A 26,440-nucleotide genomic window follows, 5' to 3' on the forward strand; every position below is an offset into this window, starting at 1 on the left:
CTGAATGCTCACACTAAAATCAAAGTGAGGACCAGGAGTGGCTGATTGATCTGTACACATCACATTTGACTGCTTACTAGAACTAGCCACATTTAAAATGACTGTAATATTCCAATTACATTCAGATGTATTGTTTTAATCAATAATGCATTACATTTTGTTAATCCACTGTGGGTTGTCCCTTTAATGGCATATCTGACAACCAGTACAAGGGAGAATAGCACATAATATCACAGAGGCCAGTCAGTCAGTTTTACTGAGCATCATTCAGCCGTTGTAGCAGAAATTCTGTATTTCGTATGATTCTATTTTTTGTAAAGATTCAAATACCCTGCTTTTTTTTTTTTTACATTTCTCCCATTAAAATAAATACTGCAGTGAACATGCTTTAAGCTGGTCATTAAAATGCTTGCTTTCTTAAAAAGGTGGTTAGTAAATATTGCTCATGTAATGTAAAGTTCAGGAATTAAATGATTGTAAAATTTAACGTTTTAAAAAGGTTTGCAATCATTTCAATAAAAAAAAAAAAAAATTATTGGTCTGATTACTAACAGAGAATCTTCACAATTTCCTTGAATTTAAGCAGGCAGCAACTGGAAATTGCAGTAGATGAAAAGTATATGTAAAACATAAGCCAAATATTATTACCACATCATGTATGAAATATATAGTCACAACACGTTTGATGTGTTCAGATGAACGGTTTCATTCTTTGGATGAGTGTACGAGAAATCTATTTACATACAGTGACCCTTTATTTTTTTAGGTAGAAAATGCCTACTGCTATCAGTTATGCTTTATGTCACATTACGTGGATGGTACTGAACAAACAAGATCCAAAGTCAGTGTGGGACAACCTTTTCTGCGAACTGAACATCATAGGAGAAGAAGTACAGTTTAAAGTTGCCCACTACTGATCTAAAGGATCCAACTAATCTTAATGTTCCTACAGCATATAATAAGCAAAGTTATTATATAATAAGAACCTCTTCCGATTTGGCCGCTTTCTATAGCCTTTACTTTTAAAACTGTGTATATCACAAAATATTACAGCAGAACATATTATATATTGTTTCTACCAACCTTAACCCCTTAAGGACAGACGACGGATATATTCCGTCATGATTCCCTTTTATTCCAGAAGTTGTGTCATTAAGGGGTTAAAGGAACACACCCAGTACCATAACCACTACATCAGTGTACTGTATTTGATATGGTTCTATGAGTGCCCTGGCGCCACCCCCATTGTTGGAACTCACACATTTATTTATTTTATTTTTTAACAGTTCTTACCTGAATGACACTGGCTGCCACTCCCCACTTCCACTACTTCAGTCGGAGAGTAAAAGTCTCATAAACAGGAGTTTCTGTTAGCTCTCCTGTGCTAAACCCTTACTTACTGTCTACGATTGCCAGCTGACCGCCCTCATGTTCTGGCTCTCTGTGTGAAGTACTGCAGGCAGGGAGTGGTCTCCAGTGAACCCAGGTAAGAAGTCAAACCATTCTAAACTATTTTGATTACTTGGAATAGGAGGGAGCTCCAGGTCACTCCTGACACCAAAACCAGTGCAGCAGACTGTGGTGGTAATGATGCTTGGAGTGTTATTTTACTACCACCCATCAGGGCAACAATGCCCTCTACCAGAGTATCTGTTTTTTATCCATAGTAGTTAAACTAAAAAAAGAAAAAAGTATGATTTTTTGTTTAACTAGTATTACAATAACTAATCAATTTAGTAGTACCCAAAGGAAAGTCCATGAAAGAATTATTTCACACTGCATACACTGTATAACAATAATTATAATTCAAAACCATGGATATGGATCCCTCACCATTTGCGCATAAGAGTTCACATAATGTTCAAAACATACAAATCAATGTCCTTCCAATCACAGGCTGAATGAAGCAAGCATGTAAGGTGATCCTAATACGCCAGATGACTCAGCGAGTCAATGCCAGTGCAACGTGGTATAGGACACAGCACTACTTCAGAAGTTTTTGTACACTCATGGCAGTGCTCGGTACAATTATGTCTTTGAATATTGGGGTGTAGTTTGGGCTTTGATGCCGCTGACTTTGTTCCACAGTTTCTATAATCATTTGCTTCATCTCCCTGCTGGCATCACCTCGAACAGCAAGAAGGGCCGCTATATGGTCATCTCTACAGAGACATGAGAGAAAACAACATGTTAAAAATGCGTGGTCCATAAATTTAAATGCAAGCAATGTGAGGATTGCATGGTACAAACACACCTACAAGCCCAGAACTGACCATATTTCAAATTACTGTAATATTCTAATTAAATGTTTCATTTTAATATTTTCTATATTCTCTGCCTCTGCATATATGTGTCTCTATGTGCTTATGAGTGTATATGTATTTGTTGCATCCCTCGGCCTCTAGAATGGGCGGAGGAGGGGGCGGGGGGGGATTTCTTGCAAACCAGCTGTTGTGGAGCAAATGTAATACACTTTATATGTCCTTCAGACTGATGTTTTTTGCGGTCTCTAGAACCTCGTTATGGCATTATTTTACCAAAACACACACAGGGTTATTCAATATAGTGGGAATTCAAAGTGAATTTCAAATTTAAAAGAACAAAAATGTGTTCGGAATTAAAACCTGTATTACTAATGATTTAATGTGCCTATTTAAAAACAGGTCCCACCCTCGTTTGCCATATAAAATAATTTTACATACCTTTTTCCTGCTCCATCGGTGCTGAACTCTCGGTGACATCCAGCAATATGTCCAGTTCGATGCTCCTCATAGTGAAGCTTTAGGGGCCTAAAGTGCATGCACAATAAGCAGCACACGCACATCCAATCTTCTTTGTCACTTGACCAAGTTTTACTCGATCAGTGCCATAGAAATGTCTCAAGTGGCTGTCAGTATGACCGCTACTAGACAACGATTTAACACTGCAATATAAATATTGCAGCTTGTTAAAATTACAATGATTTACTTTGCTGAGTTACAAGGACAGGACCACTGCATTCAGAACACTGGATCTCAATTAAGTGGCCGGGCAGACTTTAGTGATCATTTAAGGCAAAGAAACCGAATGGAAAGTATAGCAGACATTGAGAATTCAGAGGTAATTTCAAATTCAAGGTAAAGGCGAACTGAAAAATTCTCTCTTTATTGAATAAATCTGCCAATTTACTCTTATGCATCTGAGATATTATATCTACATATACATATAATAATTGTATGTATATTTTTTGCTTCTATGTTTTATGTAGTGCATTTAAAAAAAGCAATTAAAATCAAAACGGATCAACTCTAAACATATATCTGAGATACAGAACCGTAAACTGTGTACAGTACTTTGGGACAATATTGCCATAAAGGTGTTCTAGAATCATAAATAGAACCTTGACCAAAGATGAGTGGTTTATGAAGGTCTCCAGAACCCAAATACAGTACAACATTTTCTAATAATGCTACGATTGTGCATCTCGTACATCAAGTGTATGTTTGAGGTATTTCATTTATTTTTAATTAAGGGTAACGTATCTTTATTCTTAGGTTCTCAGCAGTACATACATGGGAAGCATCAGAACATACAAGTCCTGGACTGCTTGGGATAGGTGGCAGTTACACTCCCGGGAAAGTGGCTGCTTTTTGAATATTACAGCTGCTGTTTTTAATTCAGCCCCTCTTCTGTAACAGATATACCAAAGAGAATCTGAGAAGCCGGTGTGATTTTCCCCAAGCTCCTTTCCTTGCATACCATTAATGGGGAAGGTGGTGAATTATTCAGGGCAGCTGCAAACAGCAGCTGTATTGCCAGAAGTCTAAGTCCCACCAATGTCAGGCAGGCCAGTACATGCCCCAATGCGGTCAAAAGAAAAAAACTAATGTGACTGTGCATGAATGGTTTTGTCGGTTTGTTCACATACTTAGGTTGCCCCAGCTGGCAAGGCAAAGTACAATCTATTACAAACAAGATTTATTAAATGTATTAAAAATAAATGTTATATATATATATATATATATATATATACACACACATAAATTATGTAATAATGTAATATGAGATATACAGGGCAGTGAATGTATAATATTGTCATTTATATAGCTCTAAATATTCTAATATGTGGATATAACAGCAAATGTGACAAACTATTACAAATGGAAACAGAATCTAAAAGTTAATGAGGACGCGGCTCGAATAAGCTTACAATCTCAAAAGATGGGTTTTAAGAGATTTTTTTTTTTTTTTTTTTAAAGGATTCAAGACTAGGGAAGATTATGATGGGGGAGTCAGGCTATTCTATAGGAATATAGCAGCCCTTTGAGAAATCATGTAGGCACCAGTGAATAGTACAGGTGCAAGCAGAGAAACTGAGAAGAAAACTGGCACAATGGAGTGACTGAGTAGGGGTGCACCTATGAATTAGTAATGTAACAGGGTAGAGTTGTTGAGAGCCTTGTAGGCAAGTGTTAATATCCTTAAATGAATCCTAAAGGATACAGAAAGCCAATGTAACGTTTGGCAAAGGGGTGAGGTGTGAGAGGAGCGACAAGAGAGAAAAATAAACCAGTTATCAAAATTATTATGGAAAATTAATGTCACTGAGGGGTTCTGGAGATACTGATAACACACTTGTTTCGATCTCAGGATTTATGCCTGTACAATTTACTAAACTCACATACACAAGTTAATAACTGAGCTGTCTGCAGTGGTTTGAGGAGGTGTGAAATAAACGAATAACAAGCGAGAATCATTACCTGAGATCTGGATATCTGCTGACTAAAGTAGAGACCTCTAGATAAAGGAGTGAAGGGTCTGTCAGCTTTATAACTTCTGCAATGTCTATGATCGTATTACAGAGTCCGTCAGTCTCTTCACTAAATCCCTGGGGAGAGTAATCATTCAAAATGAATCAGGAAGAATGCAACATTTTAAAAACAAACTCTTTTGGTAAAACACATAATGAATTCATCTAACAAAACAGAGTAATCCCTGCACTATCAAGAAGTTTTCTTACAAAAACAAATAAATGTAAAATTTATTTGAAACATGGGATGCACAGCTAATACATAACATGTTAGGAAAACTACTGCGAAGATTGCCATTAAATATATCTAAACAAACTACAATTATGTAAACATAAACATTTTTATTTATTTATAATTTTCACGAATGCACTGAGTAAATATCAATAGGAACTTCATACATGTTAGACAAATTTAGAGAAGCATTACTTCTAAAAAAAAACCAACAGATCCGACAAAAACAATATATCTAATAGAAATAATAAATATATAGTAATACCCTATTTAGGGCTATTAGTAAAGAACCTGCTGAAGTAAAAGCATCATGACTGTGATAAGTATATGTATTCAAAGGGCACCATAATAACTTTATGGGAATGGAGTTGTTATAGTGCCAGGAGGCTCTTGGCACTGGGTTACCATCAGAGCTCATTAACAGTTAAAACTCAACATTTTCTGTCAGTCAACCATTCACAAAATAAACTGAGAAAAATATGTTAATTTCTCCCTCCATTTTGTAATCAGGGAGCTACTAATAGGCGGAAAGTTTAAGCTGACGCTCTCAGCCTATCAACAGTAACCCTGTCCAAGGCTTCCTGATTGAAGCCAAACTGCAACAAACGTTTTGGGGCAGAGGAGATCAATGCTAGAATGAAGACTTTGGTGTTAAAATAGTCTGTTAACAGATTCATTACTGCAAGTAAGCTGGTGCCAGGAACCTCCTGGCACCATAGCAACTTAAAGGGACATTATAGTCACCAGAACAACTACAGCTTATTTTGTTAATTTGTTCTGGTGAGTAGAATCATTACCTTCAGGCTTTTTGCTGCAAACACTGTCTTTTCAGAGAAAATGCAGTGTTTACATTACAGCCTAGTGATAACCTCACTGGCCACTTCTCAGATAGCTGTTAGAGATCCTTCCTGGGTCATGGCTGCCTAAAGTGTCTCCTCCCTCTGCATGCAGACACTGAACTTTCATCATAGAGATTCATTGATTTAATTCATCTCTCTACGAGGAGATGCTGATTGGCCAGGGCTGTGTTTGAAGCATGCTGGCTCTGCCCCTAATCTGCCTCTTTGTCAGTCTCAGGCAATCCTATGGGGAAGCACTGTGATTGGATCAGGCTACCACTTCTGATGATGTCAGCAGACTGCTTGTTTTTTTCCTGAGTCAAGCAGCATGCAGAGTCACAGCTTCTGGCTTGAATACAGTAAGATTTTGTTATATTTATGGATGCATGAGGGGCCAGGGGGGGCTAGATGGTGGTTTTAACCCTATAGGGTCAGGAATACATGTTTGTGTTCCTGACCCTATAGTGATCCTTTATTTCTTCCATGTAGGCTTTTGTACATTGTGGAAAAAGGCAACATTATACGCAATTCTTGTGGCAAGGCAAATGGGCACCTTGACTCTTCGTACATTCAATTTTATACAAATGTAGACTTACAGAGGCAAGACGCTTAAACAGAAACTTGAACTGTTCTGCTTCCCTGATCATTCTTTCTGCTCCATCCTTTCTCTCATCTGCGTTTCTAAAGGCAATGCGCTTCTGCATTATTGCTTTTATATATTCAGTCACTACTTTTCTGTGAGCTTTTATGGTCATTTCCTGTAAACAAGGAAAGTGTACCTTTAGAACAAGTTGTGGAGACTTAGAAATTCAGTGATTTGTGAAAAGGAAAAAATAAAAAATAAATGAAATCATGGCAGCTTATATATCAATTCCCAATATCAATTTTATTTTCCCTGGAAAGAAAGCTAAGCTGTGCATACCGATCTATACACATAGTACTGGTCAACAAAGCAGAGTATAAACTAGGAGAAGCCACAGTATGGCTGCTATCAGTTTGCAGAACAGTTCCACCCTTTCTATGTAATTAGTAGTACTGCTTTTGGGAGGGATATATTTATCACATAAAGTGCACTTGGGATAAGCATGGACTCCACAGACCAGAATAAGATGTTCATGTTTGAAGCTACTAAACAGTGCATCTTTTTCTTTTTTTGCATTATTTGTTTTAATGCATTTTCTATAAAATGCATTAAAGGTATGCTATAGGCACCCAGACAACTTCATTTTAATAATGGAGTCTAGGTGCCATGTTCCCTTTATTTTAACCCGGAAGGATAAAAAAAAATGCTGTTTTACATACTGAGCATACTTAAGATGAGCAATATTTGGCTATTTCAAACAGATTGACTCATACAAAACATCTGATTGGCGCAGCACGGCATTTTGCTGTGCATACGCACCAGCCTCCCAATGATTTCCTAGGGGAAGGCATTGGATTGGCTGAGATCAACAAGATTAATAATCTCAGCTGCAGGGAGAGAGAGAACAGCGAGTTGTGGGATTAAAGATAAGTAAACTTTTTTTTTTTTACTCCTTACATGGGTGCCAATTACCTAAATGGGGACTAGGACAATATAACTATGGGAATACACATTTGTATTCCTAACACAATAGTGTTCCTTTAAAATTATGGAGTCAGTTCCTATATATATTGTCCCTTCAAGACAACCCAATTCACTTGTCATTTGCAATTAGATTTACTTCCTGAAATCTTTGAGTACATGCAGGAAATCATAACAAGAGTATGATGTGCCATTATCACTACCTGCTTTGTTTCCTCTACTTATTTCATACATTTGCCAATTGAGAGTCCTGCTTGAATCACAGTATTTCTATCCAATACCGAGAAAGGCTCATCATGTCACTTCCACCATTAAATAGCTGTTTAAATCAGACCCTTTAGTTATGCAGGAGTTTTACAACATTCTCATTATGCACTACAAATCAAAACCTATGGTACCTGTTTGTAATGTGTTTTAATTTTGGCAAAGTCATTAAAATAATCTTCTATAGTGACACAAATTGTATCAACAGAATTTGATCCTCCAAGCCATTTCCTGGTCAGCAGGTCATTGAGGTGTTGCTGAGGAAAGAAATAAAATTATTAGAAAACCTGTGTAAATGTGTCCCCGTAATTAAATCTAAAGATTTCTGAGAGTTCACTTTGCTATTTTACTTTTCCTGCTCTCAAAAGGTGGTCTACAAACCATCTCAAAAAACAAAAAAATAATGTACAGGAGGATCCTGTGCAAGTATAAAAAATAAACCACCCAAGATAAGAATGTTATATATTTTACTATTATATGCATAGAATAAGATGCTGAAGATAAGTGTGCCATAAGGCACAAAAGAAAAAGAAAGGAGGCCAAAGAAAAAAACAAAAACAAGACATATTCTCACCTCCAAGTCAATGAACACTTCATCTAGTAGACTGTTGCAACCATCATTGGCTATGTTGTTTAGTGTTGAATCCATAGTCACAGTACTGGTCATCTGTATGTCTTCATCATTCTTTAAGTATTTTCTTTTTAGACTGACAATTGACTCCCTATCAAACAATCAAACATGCAGACACAGTGATTTTATACTGTAAGGCATCAAGGAATAAACAAACATTTGTTTGGAAGTAATTTTGTTCAAAATTGCCATTATCAATTTACCACGTGCAGTCTCTCAGCTTAATTTTGAGGGTATTCACAACCAAATTGGACGAAGGGTTTAGGAATTTCAGCTCTTCAACATATAGCCCTCTCTCTTTCAAGGGACCAAAAGTGATTCAACAATTGACTTAAAAGCGGTTTCATGGACAGATGTGTGCTATTCCTTCCTAATTTCTTCATCAATTAAGCTGGTTAAAAAGTCTATAGTTGATTACAGCTGTGGCATTCACATCTGGAAGTTGTTTCTGTGAACCCACAACATGTGGTCAAAGGAGCTCTCGATTTAAGTGAAACAGGCAAACCTTAGGCTGCAAACAAATCCATCACAGAGATAGCAGGAACGGATCTGCCGCGGGGGACTCCCTGGGAGTCCCCCCAACCGCGATCGCCGGCGACAGGGTAAGTAAAAAAAAAACGGAGGGCGTACTATTACGCCTTGCGGCGTTTAGAGACGCTTAGAATAGGGCGGAATAGTACGCCCTCTGCTTTTAAGGAGTTAAGGGGACGTGACAGAAGACAGAATAGCAGGATGAGTTCTGAAGTGTATAGAGCTATATTGTCTACTCAGACTCAGTCAAATTCAGCAAAGTTGATTGGACGGCGCTTTACAGATGGACAATGACCAAAAACATACTGCGAAAGCAACCCAGTAGTTTGGGTTTTATTTTTAAGGCAAAGAAGTGGAATATTCTGCAATGGCCGAGTCACCTGATCTCAACCATATAGAGCATGCATTTCACTTGCTGAAGACAGCTGCAGTAAAGGCTTTTGGTGATGTCCATGCATTCCAGACTTCAAGCAGTCATTACCTGCAAAGGATCTTTGACAAAGTATTACAAATTAACATTATATGTATGATTGTATTCATTTGTCCAATTACATTTGAGCCCCTGAAATAAGGGGATGTGTATGAAAATAGTTGCAATCCCTAAATGTTCATACAATATTTTGTTCAACCCCTTAAATGAAAGCTGAAAGTCTGCACTTCAATTGCATCTCTGTTGTTTCATTTCAAATCCATTGTGGTGGCATATAGAGCCAAAATCATGAAAATTGTATCAGTGTCCAAATATTTCCAGACCTAACTGTAGTCTATCATATCGATTTGGAGTTTTATTTTTAAACAGAAAATAACAAAGATGACATTTACAAAGTGAAAAACACTATTAGAAAATAATAGGCATAACTTTTGTGATCTTACTTGAAGGTCTGACAGTTGTTAATGATGGCAATCATGTATTGCACATAGCAAGCAGGAAGCTGACGATTCTTCAGATGTTCCTCCTTATATAGCTGGGCTTCCTCTGCATACCTAGCAGCACAAAAAAAACATGACGAAAAAAGAAAGAAAAAAAAAGAAAAACTGAGTGTATCAAACACATGCAACTGAAAAATGTGCTTATAATAATTATATATAAAGCAACACAGAACACAAGACACCTCTACAATCGTTATAAACAGAAGTAGAACACGCCATGGGTAAATTCTATCACCATTGAACTTCTTGCGTAAGATCTTCAATTATACAAAGGCAAGGCCTAAAATTACTATTAGAACATACCTATTCAGAAACGTATTCATTTGTTGGAGGCACAATTGCAAAACTTTCTTTTTCAAATCTTCACTAATCTGTGCAGCTACCTGAAGATTCTGCTCAAACATCTGAAATATTAAAGAAGAAAATGTTTTGCTAGTGTATTTACTTAAAAATAATACACATTTGGCTTTCATATACTAAATGTGCATGATCACTGAAATCAAAGCACTTCATTTTTTTTAATGCATTTGCCATAGAATACAAATGTTAAATTACCCATAATGCAGATATAGTTATAGGTCAACCCTTAAAATAAAATGTTAAAAAAGGTACTTACCTGTAAATCCAAAGCTTCTCCAGTAAATTTAAATTTTTCTTCATCCCTACACTTTACTGTTAGCCAAGTAAATTTCATAAATCTCTGCTTAGCAAGTAAATACAGCTACAAGTAACAGAATGCAGAGAGTCAGGGAAAGGGGTGCACCTGGTACAATTACCTGTGCTGGAGTATAAATTATTATTGTATTAGGAGCATAGATGGCAGTATATTTGTGTGCCTTTTTATAGGTCTCATGATGCACATAACTGCATGGGTAATAAGCCTGCTATAGTGTCCAAAATAAAGTAAATTTCCTGGCCGTTGGGATTTCCCAATAATGTTATTTGAACTGTGAATTTGTATGTATATATAAAAATAACACTAACAACTCCTCTACATTCCCTTACTGAGAAATGAAATATTCACTACGTATACAGAATTCCAAAATTTCCGCAGTACTTGGAAAATGAAAAATGGAACCAAATTATTCCAGCTCAGGAAGTTTCAAATGTTCATGAAGTGCCAAAATCCATACCCAAGGGAATCTCTTACACTGAAAGATATGACATATCTACAAATTGCTAAATATCTTTCCAGAATAAATATATTTTCCAGAGATACAACATTGTTTCTAGATCAATCTGCCCTTGTAGCAAGTATGTATCTAGGTGGTTTGGGTAGAACCTTAATGGGTCTATTCCAGTGCCAATTCTCATTTTATTTTAAAGCATCAAATAAAAGAGGCTCCAGCCAAGAGCAGTCAGGAGTGAGTCTGTCAGCAAAATATTCTAAGCCCAAGGCAGGTGTATGGAGGAAATAAAAGTTGTTTTTTGCTTTTGCTACAGTAGCTCTATTTTCACCACTTTTTTTTCTCACGCCCGACACACGTGACTTAGGCAGCTCTGAATTCTGTTGCAGACGGCCTAATGTTAATTCTGTATACATTACGTCTGCTTTCAGCATACACTGACATAAATCAGCTGCAAGGAGAAGCTTGTATTTCCCATCTCCCCCAGCATCTCTACATTCAATGTTTTTTTGTTTTTTTTTTCACTTCTGTCCAACCCTCCCTTTACTTGAACTGATGATCAGTTTAATCAAATGCTAGAAGAAACGTGTGACTGGACATTGGAGAGGAAAACAGTGATGCAGTGTGACAAAGGACGTGGCATGTAAAGTATCGAGCAGAACTTCGCCAGGCACTGGTTTATGCTTATTTTAAAGGGTTTTCATTAAAACTAAGGGGGGACAAGCTACTGCCCATAAGGGCAATATAAATACAATTTAAAAATGGTTAAAATGTATTGGAGTAACTCATTAAGGACTAGTGATAGTCTATGCTGTCATATTCTCTAATTTAAGAATCCTATTCCAATGTTAGCAGTTCCACTGAATTAACTGCAGCTATCAGAACTCGATACGAAGGCCAAACTGTTTTTTTTGTGATTTTTTTTAAAACGCACAATGGCAAAGTATAACATTTGGTCTTTAGAAGGTTAACATATAGCCCAAGAAAACTGTACATCTGATGCAGTGCTGAATATGCCGGTGCTATAGAAATAAAACCAGTAACAAAAAGAATGATACCTGGAAAACAATAGCTGGCAGTGTAGTCTGATAATACCCATCCTGGTCAGCCTCAGGCTCCGTATTCCTGTCCCAGTCCTTTTTGTCTGTTTCCAGCGCCTTCCTTAACCATCCTATAATATTGGACTAAACATTGCAGAAAGCAGATAAAAATAAAGCGCAAAAGAAATATATTGCACACACTGTGGATTACCAGTTTAGCAACACATCAACATGAAACAGATTTACATAAATGTATTAGTGCAAAGAATCTGTAGGTGGTAAATAACTAAATATAGACAGGCATCTTGGATGGCAGGCTCATTAATTTTGGTTCTCAAAAAGTTTTATGTACAAAAACAATGCAAAATTAATTAACTGCAAGCTTTAAGCACATCTCCTAATCCCGCCCACCTCCTACCCAATTGTCCTCACATCGGAAGCATAACAACTGGTGAATCACCACCATAATACTGACACATTGGGATTGCCAGCCACATTAGCATGTGTACAGAGCTGTGTATGTCACTCCTTTACTATAATCCTCTGCATATTAACGCAGATGATTATTATCGTACTATCCATACCAGGTAATCACAGAAACTAAAATGTGCTGTGAAAGAAAGCAGCAGAACTACCTGCAGGAGGGTTCCCTGCTTCTCACCTGCCAATCAACCTATGCTGTCAGGTGCAGGACATCAATACAATTATGAGTATATGAGTATACATTTATTTTGAAACTTCACTAGAATATTTCCAAAATCAGCATACATACATAAGAAACAGACATTTTTTATAAACACATTGCAAAATACACAAAGGGATCTAGCTCTTTCAAAGATTCATTTAAACACCAATTTGAAATTAAGAAAGATGATTTATTCACACTTTGTTTTAGGGTTATTAAATGCATAGCTTGTCACTATGTCAAAATAAAGTTATCTGCATGTGTTTAGTATATATCCATAACAAAAGTCTAAAGTAACAGTGCTTAAACCTGTCTTATATGCTATTAACAGTAACACATGAAAACATTTCAATATATGACATGTTTTTTGAAATGGCCATCCAAACCAAACGTATTTCAACATTTGGTCCAAGCAGAAAAAATGCAAAATGTGTGTAAAACAATCCTAGGACTCTGCCATACTTATAGAGTGTATCAGTTAGATGTTCACTGTTAAGGAATAGGCATTCATGGAGGACAAACATGTTATATGCTACTAAAATCACGTTTTTGGGAACCACTACAGAATTCCTTACATGAACCTGGATCACTGGAACAACTGCTGCACAGAAACCACTATTAAAAGGCCAAAGTGAAACGCCTACAACCAGAGAACATACGGAATGGATGTTGGAGGCGTGGAAGTCGGACACTCTCAAATGTATTTAGCTAAGATGACAGATCATGTGGATGGGCATGTGGAATGTTTTCAAATAACATTGAGAGGAAGGACAGTGTTGGGACAGGATATATTAGATCCCTAAGCACGGTCAACGTTTCTGTGCCTTGTTTTTTTATGTGTAGATATAGTTAAATAATGAATGACATATGCTCAAGAAATTAACATCGTCACTATGCTGGAAATGTTACAAGAAAAAAAAAAAGAAATCCAGGAGCTGCTGATGTTTAGTAGTGACTTTATCCTCTTGAAATAAATTACTATTTTTCAACTTAACTTTTTCAAGTAATTGTTCCTTGAAATATTTGCTCACAAAATGTTCCAGCATTTAATAAAATAGGTGTCTGTGTATGTATATATAATGAAAATAGCTTACTCTGAGAGTTGCCATGTACATGTGGAGCAGCTGGTCCACTACCTCCTGGGAAAGAAGTGGCCTCACTGACTTCACATCCACCTCGGGGACTAGGTCAATGTTTCCCATCATGTCAGAGCTGCAAGGAACAGAGAATCAAGCCTAGCATTTACCTATACCAGTTACAGTTTGAGGACACAAACAAAATATCAATTTAATACAAAATAATGACAATAGCGATAAAAACAAACTACAAGTCCTCAACTCTCTAATCAATAAATTATGGTATCTATAAACATAGAACATATTAATACTGACTAGAAAAACAAAAATAACACAGGGTTACTAACTACTTTAACCCCTTAAGGACACATGACGTGTGTGACACGTCATGATTCCCTTTTATTCCAGAAGTTTGGTCCTTAAGGGGTTAAGCAACTTGGGAAAGACTATGATTCCTACACAAATGGGAGTTTTATAAGTAATGATTATATGATGCGTCAAAATATTCAAACATTTAACTTTTCAGTTGCCATCTTATAATTGCAACACTGGGCAAAACATATATAAAAAAAAGATTATTAGCTTATTTCATATGTTATGCCTCATGTTGCAATTATAGGCACCAAAACAACTTTTGCTTAATTGAGCGGTTTGGGAGTATAGATCATGTACCTGCAGCCTTAGTGCTAAATGATCTGCCCTTTCTGTCTATATAGCCCAAGCCACACCTCCATAGGATGTGATTCACACAGCCAACATGAAACATTTTTCCATTTTCAATCAGATCTTATTTTAGATGGCTTTATCTACTGCTCTTTAAATTGAACTTTACCACACACAAGACTAAGCTATTAACAGAGCAGGAGATAAGAAATTCTAATTTTAATCGACTGTGTAATAAAGGAAGTTTAGACATCAGATCTCTCTTTAAAGGAAGTGTTTAGAAAGGCTTTGCAAGTCACATGCAGGGTAAGCGTAGCTAGGGCTGCATAAACAAAGTAATTTAACTTCTAAATGGCAGAGAATTAAGCAGAGAGAATGCAGGGGCAGAATCTATACACCAAACTGCTTAATTAAGCTAAAGTTCTTTTGGTGCCTATAGTATCTCTTTAAGTGTTTTCCTATTTACAACCCATACACGGCTATATATTGCAATAACATAATTATATAAAGAAAGGGATTGTTTCTAATCTCCTTCCTCTTTACAATTAGCTGTAGTATCAAGGTAACCCCTTTCAGGGAAACTATTGCATGTATTAGTATTAATAATGCATGATGATCACATATTTCATTTATATAGAATTTATAGTTTCTACTTGCCTTTGATATGTGTTTAAAACCCAAGTAAGGAGACTGACAATTTCATTGGCTTCTAGCTCTTCTGAAGCCAACTCCTGGATTCGAGAAGACAATGCTCGGTGATACGAATCTAATACCTGGTTGAAAATGTTGTAATGTGGGGGATAGCATTGCACCATTAAGTTTTTTACTATTATGAGATCCTCAAGCATGTATCGGCGGATAATTTCCAAATGTCGCACAAGCCACATCTTGTCAGATTCCCTTGTGTCTGCTTGACTTCCTTCAATTCTGGTCACAATGGTTTTCTCAAGAACATCAAACATTTTCTCTTTCCACTTCTTGGGTCTTCCAGGTGGAATGAAAGTGGTCTGCTTTTTCCTGTCCATCATCCGACGGTCAATCTTTTCCTCTCTCTCTATGATGCGTACCACGGATACCAACAAGGTGGGATCTTTGCGCACAGTGGTTATTGCTCTCTGAATGACCATCCATAGCTGTTTGGCCAACTCCTCTGATAAGTGCTGCACTTCCCCAAAATAGTTCTGAATTAGATTCCTTTCATGAGTGTTCTTGCTGTCCATACGGAATTGTTCATACATTAGATCATCACGAGAACACTCCAGGTCCATGAGCTTTCTGTGCGCATGCAGAAGATTCCCTTGCTCTATTAGATCTTGTGTCTCCTTAACGATTTCTGGCACTGTGGGAAATTAAAAAGGAAGACAAAGAAACTAAATATACTATTCATCACAGCCATACACAGAATCACACTATTGAATCGCACAGAAACACTCTGGTACATAATGATGAAAAGCAACAGAAATCCCAACAATAGAAAAAAATTAAAAGGACACTATAGTCACCAAAACAACTTTGGCTTAAAGGGGCACTATAGTCACTTGAACAACTACAGCTTAATGTATTTGTTCTGGTGTCTATAGTCTGTCCCTGCATGCTTTTTAATGTAAATACTGCCCTTTCAGAGAAAAGGCAGGATTTGCATTACTGCCTATAAACATACATAGTTACATAGCTGAAAAGAGACTTGCGTCCATCAAGTTAAGCCTTCCTCACATATGCTTTTGCTGTTGATCCAAAAGAAGGCAAAAAACCCAGTCTGAAGCGCTTCCAATTTTGCAACAAACTAGGAAAAAATTCCTTCTTGACCCCAAAATAGCAGTCAGATGTCTCCTTGGATCAAGCAGCTATTAGCCCCCTAATTAGAAATTGTATCCCTGTATGTTATGTTTTTGCAAGTATTTATCCAATTGCAATTTAAACATCTGTATAGACTCTGACAAAACCACCTCTTCCGGCAATGAATTCCATATCCTTATTGCTCTTACTGTAAAAAAACCTTTTCTTTGCCTTAGATGAAATCTCCTTTCTTCAAGCCTAAATGTGTGACCTCGTGTCCTATGTATAGCCCTGTTTATGAATAGATTTCCAGATAATGGTTTGTACTGGCCCCGAATATATTTCTATAATGTTATCATATCCCCTCTAAGGCGCCATTTTTCCAAACTGAAGAGATTTACATTTTTTAACCTTTCTTCATAACTAAAATGCTCCATTCCTTTTATCAATTTTGTAGCTCGTCTCTGCACTTTTTCTAGTGCCATGATATCCTTCTTTAGAACAGGTGCCCAAAATTGCACAGCATATTCAAGTTGTGGTCTTACCAGCGATTTATAAAGAGGCAAAATTATATTTTCATTGACATACAGTAACAGCATTGACATACAGCATCTCCACGTTGCGCAAAAAGATGCATTGATTCAATGCATCTCCACGCTCTGTCTGGAGGCGCTGCACGTTGCGCATAAAGATGCATTGATTCAATGCATCTCTATGAGGAGATGCCTATTGGCACTGCACAGTGTTTTGCGTGCATGCATGATAGCCTCCCAATGCTCTCCTATGGGAAAACATTGGATAGGCTGAGATCATCAAACAAAATGAAAAACCCTGCTCAGTCGTGGTATTTCTAACACTGTCCCCAGCATGCTGAATTTAAAGAAGAAAACTGATACCTGGTGGTCCCCTCTGTCAATTGGGGCCACAGTTAATGCCCCCAGACTGACAGGCGAGCTATGAGAAGCGCTAAAAGTTAGCGCTGCTCATAGCCCTTTAAATTATTTAAATGCCACAGTAGCACAATCGCTCTGCTGTAAATTTGAAAATCATTCGGGCATCTCCCCAGCCTGGCACTGTCCCCACCACCTCTGCAGGGAGACCCCCAGGTCCCTGCTTGCCCCCTGCAGCTAGAGCTATCCCTCTAATGCTGCAATCACAGAAGGCTCACAGAGCCCTGTACTTTTTGAGCCATGAAAACCTTCTGGTGATGTTAGTACTAGGAAATCCCTTGAGAGGTGAGTTTAGGACTGGAATTATAGGTAGGATTGTGAATAGGATTAGGGGTTGCATTATGCACAGGATTAGGGTTGGATTAGAGTTTGGATTAGAGGTAGGAAAATTGGTTAAATTAGGGAAGAAGTTAGGCGTAGGATTAGGGATAAAGGAATACATGCGTGGTATCATTGTACTTGAGAACAGTAGCAGAATATAAATATGGGGTGTTTGCAGCAGTGGGAAGTGCATGGTCTGTGAACCCCATCCCCTCCCCAAAAAGAGTATCGGTACTAATTAGTGAATCTGGCTTGAGTTAATTTTCTTTATTTGCATTTGTAGTGTAGAAATTACTAAATGTAAAACAAACAAAAAATATGTTTTGTATTTTTTACACGTTTTTTTCCATTTAATATTGTGTTATGTAGACATATAGGGTATCAGTCATATTTCTCCTTTATAAAAAAAAAAATAAATATAAAATGTATGGGTTCACTTGGGTAGGGGGAAATTATGGTAGAAGGAACGCATGGCAAAAGTGCCAAAAAGCCCTTGGACACAAACGTGTTCCATCACAAAAAAGCCTTAGTCCTTCAAAGCTTAATAAATATAAAAGATTGCAGTCGTTTACATGTAATGAGTACTGGCAGTCATCTTTAACAAAGCAATTTTACTTGTCTGAGGGGAAGTACCGGTATATAATTTCTTGAAAATTATGAACAGGAATGGTCATAACGATCTCACAGCCAAATTACCTGAGAAAATGTTCTTCAGGTTCTCCACAGCTGCAGCTAATTGACTGTGCTGAACAACTGCATCCTTGACATCCTTCAGGCTCTCAATGGTATTAATGCTCTGTCTCCAATCTTTGCTGACATCTGCGAGAGATTGCTGTATGTCCTTTACATCATTCAGTGCATTGTGAAGTTGGTTTAAGCCTGTCCTCACACCATCAAGCTGAGACTGGATAGCCGCCTAGAAGCAAAACAGTGCAGCCAGTAAAATACTTATTTAGTAAAGTTATAACAAAACAAAAAAATTAAAAAGAGTTTTGCCTTTTGACCACTTACTGAAATGGCTTTACGCTGTTTCCCTAAACACAGGTATTATACAGATGTCACATTCATTATTATTAAAGGGACACTATAATCACCAGAACAACCACAGCTTAATGTAGTTGTTCTGGTGAGTATAATAGCTCCCTTCAGGCATTTTCAGACTAGGCCGACCTAAGCGGCACTGGAAATAAGGCGAGTTTTAAACTTTTATAGGGAGGTTAAGGGAGAGGGGGGGGGGGCAAGCCACCTAAATGGTGGGTTTAGCACTATAGGGTCAGGAATACATGTTTGTGTTCCTGACCATATAGTGATCCTTTAAATATAGTCTTGATCTATTAACCTATAAGAAAGATATAATCACTTGGCCCAAACAATGCAAAATTACTGAACTTGTCGCCCTCTAACTGGTCCGAACATAAAACTTTAAAAATAGAGAAAACTACCTCAATAAAGAGATAGAAAGTGTTTCTTTACAGTGCCCAAAATGTAAAAGCTGCTCAACACTAAAAGTGGAATACCCCTTACCCACAATAAAAAACAAATATACAGAAATAAGGTATACAAATTATACCAAACAAGTGGAGCGCTCTAAACAGTAGAGGGGTTTACTCACCCCTTTGGTACAGTGACAGTCTTGAAAAACTTGAATGTACATATAAAAGGAAACAAGAGAAACAAAAATATAGTGCAGATGTTCCAAAATGGATAATTGGTAGTACCGTATATACTCGAGTATAAGACAAGTTTTTCAGCACATTTTTTGTGCTGAAAAACTCCCACTCGTCTTATACTCGAGTGAGTGTCTGTATTATGGCAATTTTCATTGCCATAATACAGACTGGGGGGAGAGGGGGGCTGGCAGAGCTGTAACTTACCTTCACAGCAGCTCATGTCAGCTCCCTTCTCTCTCCTCCGTCCGTGCAGCTCCCAGGTCGGCTTCCTCTGCAACTCTCGCGAGAGCCGCGGGGTCAGAGCGTTGCCACGGGTTACCATGGCAACGCTCCGCGCGGCCGCGAGAGTTGCAGAGGAAGCTGACCTGGGAGCTGCACGGACGGAGGAGAGAGAAGGGAGCTGACAGGAGCTGCTGTGAAGGTAAGTTACAGCTTCCTGACAGCCCCCCTCCTACAGCCCATCCACTGGACCACCAGGGAGTGAGAGCCCCCCTCCCTGGCCAGCTAACAGGCAGGGAGGGGGGACGAAAAAATAAAAATATTAATAAAACAAATAATAATAAAAAAAAATATTAAAATAATAATAACAAAAAAATAATACAATTAATAATAAAATAAAAAAATAATTACCTAAAAAAAATAAAAAAAAAATATTAAGATAATAATTAAATAATAATTAATAAAATGCCCAACCCCCACCAATGCTCTGCACACACACACACACACACACACACACACTCTGCATTCATACACACACTGCATTCATACACACTGCACTCATACACACACTGCACTCATATACACACACTGCACTGCATTCATTATACACACTCATATACACACTGCACTCATATACACACACTACACTCATACACACACTGTACTCATACACACACTGCACTGCATTCATTATATACACACTGCATTCATACACACACACACACACTGCACTCATATACACACACTGCACTCATACATACACACTGCACTCATACATACACTGCATTCATACACACACTGCACTCATACACACACTGCACTGCATTCATTATACACACACTGCACTCATATACACACACTGCACTCCATTCATTATATACACACTGCACTCATACACACTTCATACACACACACTGCATTCATATACACACTGCATTCATTATATACACATGCTGTAAATAAATATTCAGTTAATATAATTTTTTTAGGATCTAATTTTATTTAGAAATTTACCAGTAGCTGCTTCATTTCCCACCCTAGTCTTATACTCGAGTCAATACGTTTTCCCAATTTTTGGGGGTAAAATTAGGGGCCTCGGCTTATATTCGGGTCGGCTTATACTCGAGAATATACGGTAAGTAATGACTGAAACCACTCACATGGACAGGAGCCTATATGGTATTGGCTCCGTAAAAGGATCCTTTATGCTTTTAGGGCAGCAACACACCCCTTTATCCCAGGTAGTGTCCCTCCAGGAGTATACAACGAGAAGAAAAGCAGAAAAACAACTGTGTAGAATTGCACATACTATAATGGTATTTTGAAATATAAATAGTTGTGCTCACCTTCTGCAGAGCCCTGAAATCCCGGCTCTGAGGTTGATAAACAATGTGCTACTTTAGAGGGGGAATAGCACTCTCCCCAATGGAGTTCCTGATGGCTATAAAGGACTTTGGACTAAAGTATAAAATAGTAAATAACATTTATTGTTAATACATTAAAAACAAAATAAATGGGTACTTAGAAAGTAAAAAGATCCAATAAAAGTCCAATAAAAAGTCCAGAATAATCAGCTAAACGCGTTTCACTCTATGAGCTTCCTCATAGAGTGAAATAATCAGCTAAACGCGTTTCACTCTATGAGCTTCCTCAGTAGCTACTGAGGAAGCTCATAGAGTGAAACGCGTTTAGCGGATTATTCTGGACTTTTTATTGGACTTTTATTGGATCTTTTTACTTTCTAAGTACCCATTTATTTTGTTTTTAATGTATTAACAATAAATGCTATTTACTATTTTATACTTTAGTCCAAAGTCCTTTATAGCCATCAGGAACTCCATTGGGGAGAGTGCTATTCCCCCTCTAAAGTAGCACATTGTTTATCAACCTCAGAGCCGGGATTTCAGGGCTCTGCAGAAGGTGAGCACAACTATTTATATTTCAAAATACCATTATAGTATGTGCAATTCTACACAGTTGTTTTTCTGCTTTTCTTCTCGTTGTATACTCCTGGAGGGACACTACCTGGGATAAAGGGGTGTGTTGCTGCCCTAAAAGCATAAAGGATCCTTTTACGGAGCCAATACCATATAGGCTCCTGTCCATGTGAGTGGTTTCAGTCATTACTTACTACCAATTATCCATTTTGGAACATCTGCACTATATTTTTGTTTCTCTTGTTTCCTTTTATATGTACATTCAAGTTTTTCAAGACTGTCACTGTACCAAAGGGGTGAGTAAACCCCTCTACTGTTTAGAGCGCTCCACTTGTTTGGTATAATTTGTATACCTTATTTCTGTATAAAACTTTAAAAAAAGCTCAAGTTCGTAGTTGTTACAGTCAAAATAATAATTTCTGCAAAAGCTACCAGTCATCCCGTATTACAGTATAAGTGCACAAATTGTATGCCATGCAGCTGTGACCTTCACTTAACACCATACATTTTTACACCAAACACTTACTTAAATACACTGTACAACATGTCTTTGTAATCTCTGGAACTTCACAAATCTCAACCTATTTAGGAGACATGGCCTGTCTGTAACTTCATGGTTGCTTGCTCTGCAACTGGAATGTACTCTGACATTTTAGATGTAAATGTGTTAAAAAATTAAGAGAGTTTACATTCTTAGCTCTCTGCATTCAAGCAACAGAGACTTAACATTTACTGAGGGAGAGAGAGGAAAAAAAAACCTCCTCCAAATGACTCGGAAACCCCCCTTCCTAATTGACCAGTCTCCTGTAGGTCAGTCTTATGCTGTCACCCTTTGTACATATGTGACCCAAGTCACATGCTGCTTCTGTCTGTGAACCTAGAACACATTTTTTGGAGTCATATTTTCTCTTATTGCAATGTTATATGGCTTTATTTGGTGATTGTATGTTTTTATATTCGAATTAATAAAAAAGGATAAACAAACAAACAATCTCTAAAAATCTTTATACTCTCAACGTAACTAAACATAAAAAGTCTACATGAGGACAACATAACCTGTGGATTATATCAAGCATGCACAGACATACAAAAGTATTCAGACATTACAAGTCATTGTCAGGTTTCAATGCTAAAAATTTTAATTCTCGGGGAATAACTGTTTGGGTGAATATAGCCAAAAGTAAGTTCTCCACCATGGCTATTTTGCCTTAAAATCTGCAATTCTCTTGTCAAATATAAACAATATGTGGTTCAGTGAATAACCCTAGGTGTAGCAGGTTAAGTCAGATATTTTCTGTCTGTTTTACTGCCTTGCCTTCAATCTGGCCTCCACCGATGCTTTTTTTCGTGCCTCCCTCCTGCGGTACTGCTCCACTTTATCCAACTGGTCTGGTCTCTGCAGCATTCCAGCAACGCGTTGCACTGCAGTTGCTACTGCTTCTCTATCTGGTTCCTCCATCCTGAGCTTGAGAAAAAAAACACTTACCAATTATGAACTAAACAAAATAGCAAGCACATATACCACTATACAACCTCTAGCCACAGTTCATCTACACCTAAATGTCAAACTTTGTAATTTACATTGCACAGGTTACCTAAAAATATACACTCACCGACAGCAAGAACTGTAGTCTATATTATGATTTGCACAAGCAGAAAAAAAAACTGTGTAACACTAATGAAAGTTTCTTAAAACAGTACCAAATATTTTATAGTAAAAAAAAAAGAAAATTTAATACAAAAAATATCACCCCTTTTATGTTGAGATCAGTATAAAAGTTATAGTCTCTGTTTTGATGGATTTACTTCAATCTCAGGGTGTAAATTTATATTATTAATATTTTGGGCTTAGTTTTGGTAGTTGTAATGGGTAGTTAGTAGGAAATCATTTGGATGATTATTCAATTAAGTTTGGCAAAAAATATATTTAAATTTTTTTTTCTGGTTTTCAATATGCAAAACAGCCCTGATCTTTAAAGAGTTAAACTGGATTTAGATTTTTAATAGTTTAAGAATTTTGTTTTCAAAATCAACATGAATGATCTATGATATTACTTAATTCATATAATTCATATAATTATTCATATAATAAACCCTAATCTATGCTGCTGAATTAAATCCTTCATTCCTATTTAAGTGAAGTGGAAACTATGTAAATTATTTCATGAGATATTAATTCCAACAGACAGATACAGACAGTGGGCAGTCATGTTTGTAGATCTTACAATGTAGAGGAGAAGAGGAAATAATAACAAAATGTGCTAAACAGTGTGTTTACAACCCAGTGCATAGTACCTTATAATATTTTAGCAATTTATAAGAAATAAATCACACAACCAATCTGAACAGTTTATCCCCAAATAACCAAGTTGGAAAAAACACCACTCTGGCCTAAAATGTAGCCCATGGAGCAACGCAGTTAGGGGAATGGGCCTTGATAGGGTCAGAGAGTAGGCATGCAGTGTTATCATAATTGGGGGCAGGATTTTAGACATGTGGTTATGGGGTGGGGACTAGGTGATTATAGCGTGGCCATTTTAATTTTCAACTTGCACTTACCTGTCCCTCCCACCCTCTCTGTGGTTTAGTGGTTGTTCCCCGTTTGGTCACAGCAGCGGGGAAGTGTTAAATAAATGTGATAAATGGGAAGTACGTAGAGTATGATGTGGTCATGGCAAGTTTTAGGCTAGATTAGGCAGGCGTGGTTCAATTGGTTGGTAGGTTCAAGCTCACGGTGGCTCCGAATCTGGGGGTGTAGGGGTGTCTCGGATATGGGCCTCTTTAGTAAGCCGTGTTTTAATTTATATGTTATTTATTCTGTTATATTGGTATGGGGTCATTGCCATGGGCATTTATGTACAGAGGGAGATTGGATTAAAATATCTTTATTGTTTTGGCAATGACCCTAAAATTTTGTTAAAGTTACTGATGATAATTGAATAAAGCTGTGGACTATATATTTCCAACAGAAAAAAAACTGGTGTCTGTGTTTATTAAAGGGAGTGGGTATGGGTTATGGCACATGCAGAATAACGACTGTGCACACCTATAACGCACTGAACAACTCTTGCCCCTCTTATATCTCCTCACAAATCCATAGGTATGTCCCTTCTCGGTCTCTCCGCTCTGCCCGTGACCACCTCCTGTCCGTTGTCCGCACCCGTACAGCCAACTCGCGCTTGCAGGACTTCTCGCGGGCGGCTCCCTTCCTATGGAATAGCCTGCCTACCGCCATCAGACTCTCCCCTAGTCTTGCATCTTTTAAGAAGTGCCTTAAAACCAATCTCTTTAGGAAAGCTTATGGCCTCCAAGACTAACCCTTACCTCACATACCTGTCTCTTGCCCTCTCCTAAAGGGCAGCCCACCTTATTTGATTGCAAATTCCTGTCCTAATGTGTTTTACACCCCACCTCCTATAGAATGTAAGCTCGATTGAGCAGGGTCCTCTTCAACCTATTGTTCCTGTAAGTTTATTTGTAATTGTCCTATTTATAGTTAAATCCCCTCTCATAATATTGTAAAGCGCTACAGAATCTGTTGGCGCTATATAAATGGCAATAATAATAATAATAATAATAATAATAATAATAATAATAATGCCGTGTCCTGGTTGTAAACTAAGGTTTATACAGGAATTTGGGAAAACTTAGAATCGGATTGCAATTGTTAGACCAAATCATCACAACATGCTTATCTGGCATGGGAACTTGAAAATTCAATGAACAGAGTGATATTCCATTTTGGGATTTAAGTCGAATTTACTTCAAGTCCACAAAATAATACCACATATTAAATTATTTATCATTTTAAAACGCATTACTCTACAAATGTGGAAACACAAAATGAATACACTACACTAGTCCACAAAATAGATACCTAAAAGAATCACAATGAAACTAAAAGTGATGCTTATAATATAACCCATTAAATATTAAAATTATACACTTTAGATCTAACCCTTTTACTTGCAGTGCAGTTCCCACAGTGACACATGGTGCTGCACATATTGACAGTAAATCTGTACACCAGGAATAACCAACCTCCCCAGCTGCTAGAGAACTACAATGCCCATGATGCTTTGCCAGCTAAGTAATAACAGGAGCTGTGGTCCCCCCCATTACATGACATACTATGACACAGACAGTCCCACACTGGGCTCCCTCATTAAACACCATACACTGACATACAGCGTGCCATGGACACGCAGACAGCTGGCCCCGCGATGTAAGCTGTGTATGGGAAGCACAGTACGAGGAGGAAGACATAATAAATATTTACATTCAGCTGGACCGCTCCTCTCTTCCGCCTTCACCTCCTGGCTGTCTCTATCCGTCACCGACTCTGACAGCGGACGGCAGCCGGCTCGGGACAAACCTCGTCAGAAAGCGAAATGCCAGTAGCAAGTATCTGTATGTACACCGCACACTGGGTACAGCGCCGAGTGCACAAGGCGCTATGGATGGAAGGGTTCATCTCACTCAGTGGGGGCTCCTCCACAGGGACACCTGTCTATATATTTGTATATATATATATATATATATATAAAAAATAAAATAAAGTACCATTTGTATTCATATACAAGGATATCACAGAGGGGACAGGGCTGGAGATGGTTTCTTATTCCATCCTGGAAGTTGGTTTCTGAATAGTGAAAGTTATTTTTTTATTTGGAGTCAGCTCTGGTTATAATTTAAATTAAACCTATATGTTTAATTGCAATACAACTCAGATTTAAATAATGACAACATGTACTCCAGGCATACAATTATATAATATCATGGTTATTTTAATATTTTGGTCAGTAAATTATGGTCAAACTTCAGAATGAATGAACCAAAATAAATTTTAAATAGGTAACTGATGTTTTATTTGGGTTAATAGTCATTGGGCCACTGGTTGGTTTAGACCAAACCAAGTGTTTGCTTGAGTATCTGCCCCTGTCCAAATATTTAAAATCAAATAATGCGTGCACGCTGAAGAAATAACACTGACACCAAAAGTTCAGTTAAAATGAAAACTTCCAAGTGTTTATTTGGGGGGCGGTATAGCCCCTTATAAAGGCAAAGGAATGCATCGTGGGCAAATAGTAAGCATAAACTTCAATTGGTTGAGTGTTAAGTGTTTTATCTTGATGTACTTCCTCCAAGGTGTGATGTCATCATCGTTTTAAGTGTAGCTCCAGATGGAGACGCCAT

General features: G+C 37.5%; 1 protein-coding gene across 2 annotated transcripts; it reads right to left on the reverse strand.

The window, feature by feature from the left end:
- Nucleotides 1-753: 753 nt before the first annotated feature.
- Nucleotides 754-25,613, reverse strand: EXOC3 (exocyst complex component 3). 2 transcript variants are annotated; one of them, XM_063451892.1, is made up of 13 exons: nucleotides 25,524-25,613; nucleotides 22,560-22,709; nucleotides 18,115-18,334; nucleotides 15,029-15,710; nucleotides 13,727-13,844; nucleotides 11,966-12,091; nucleotides 10,084-10,184; nucleotides 9,724-9,834; nucleotides 8,263-8,410; nucleotides 7,823-7,945; nucleotides 6,457-6,618; nucleotides 4,740-4,867; nucleotides 754-2,162 (listed from the first exon to the last, which is right to left on the reverse strand). In XM_063451892.1, the coding sequence occupies exons 2-13, from the start codon at nucleotides 22,701-22,703 to the stop codon at nucleotides 1,985-1,987; spliced, it is 2,241 nt and encodes a 746-aa protein (XP_063307962.1). In that variant the 5' UTR covers nucleotides 22,704-22,709; nucleotides 25,524-25,613; the 3' UTR covers nucleotides 754-1,984. The 2 variants fall into 2 exon arrangements, with proteins under 2 accessions (XP_063307962.1, XP_063307961.1); XM_063451891.1 differs by having other exon boundaries at nucleotides 22,560-22,704; nucleotides 25,524-25,579.
- Between the last annotated feature and the right edge of the window lie 827 nt (nucleotides 25,614-26,440).

Source organism: Pelobates fuscus, chromosome 4 (assembly GCF_036172605.1).
Source record: "Pelobates fuscus isolate aPelFus1 chromosome 4, aPelFus1.pri, whole genome shotgun sequence".
In the NCBI taxonomy this organism is placed as follows: domain Eukaryota; kingdom Metazoa; phylum Chordata; class Amphibia; order Anura; family Pelobatidae; genus Pelobates; species Pelobates fuscus.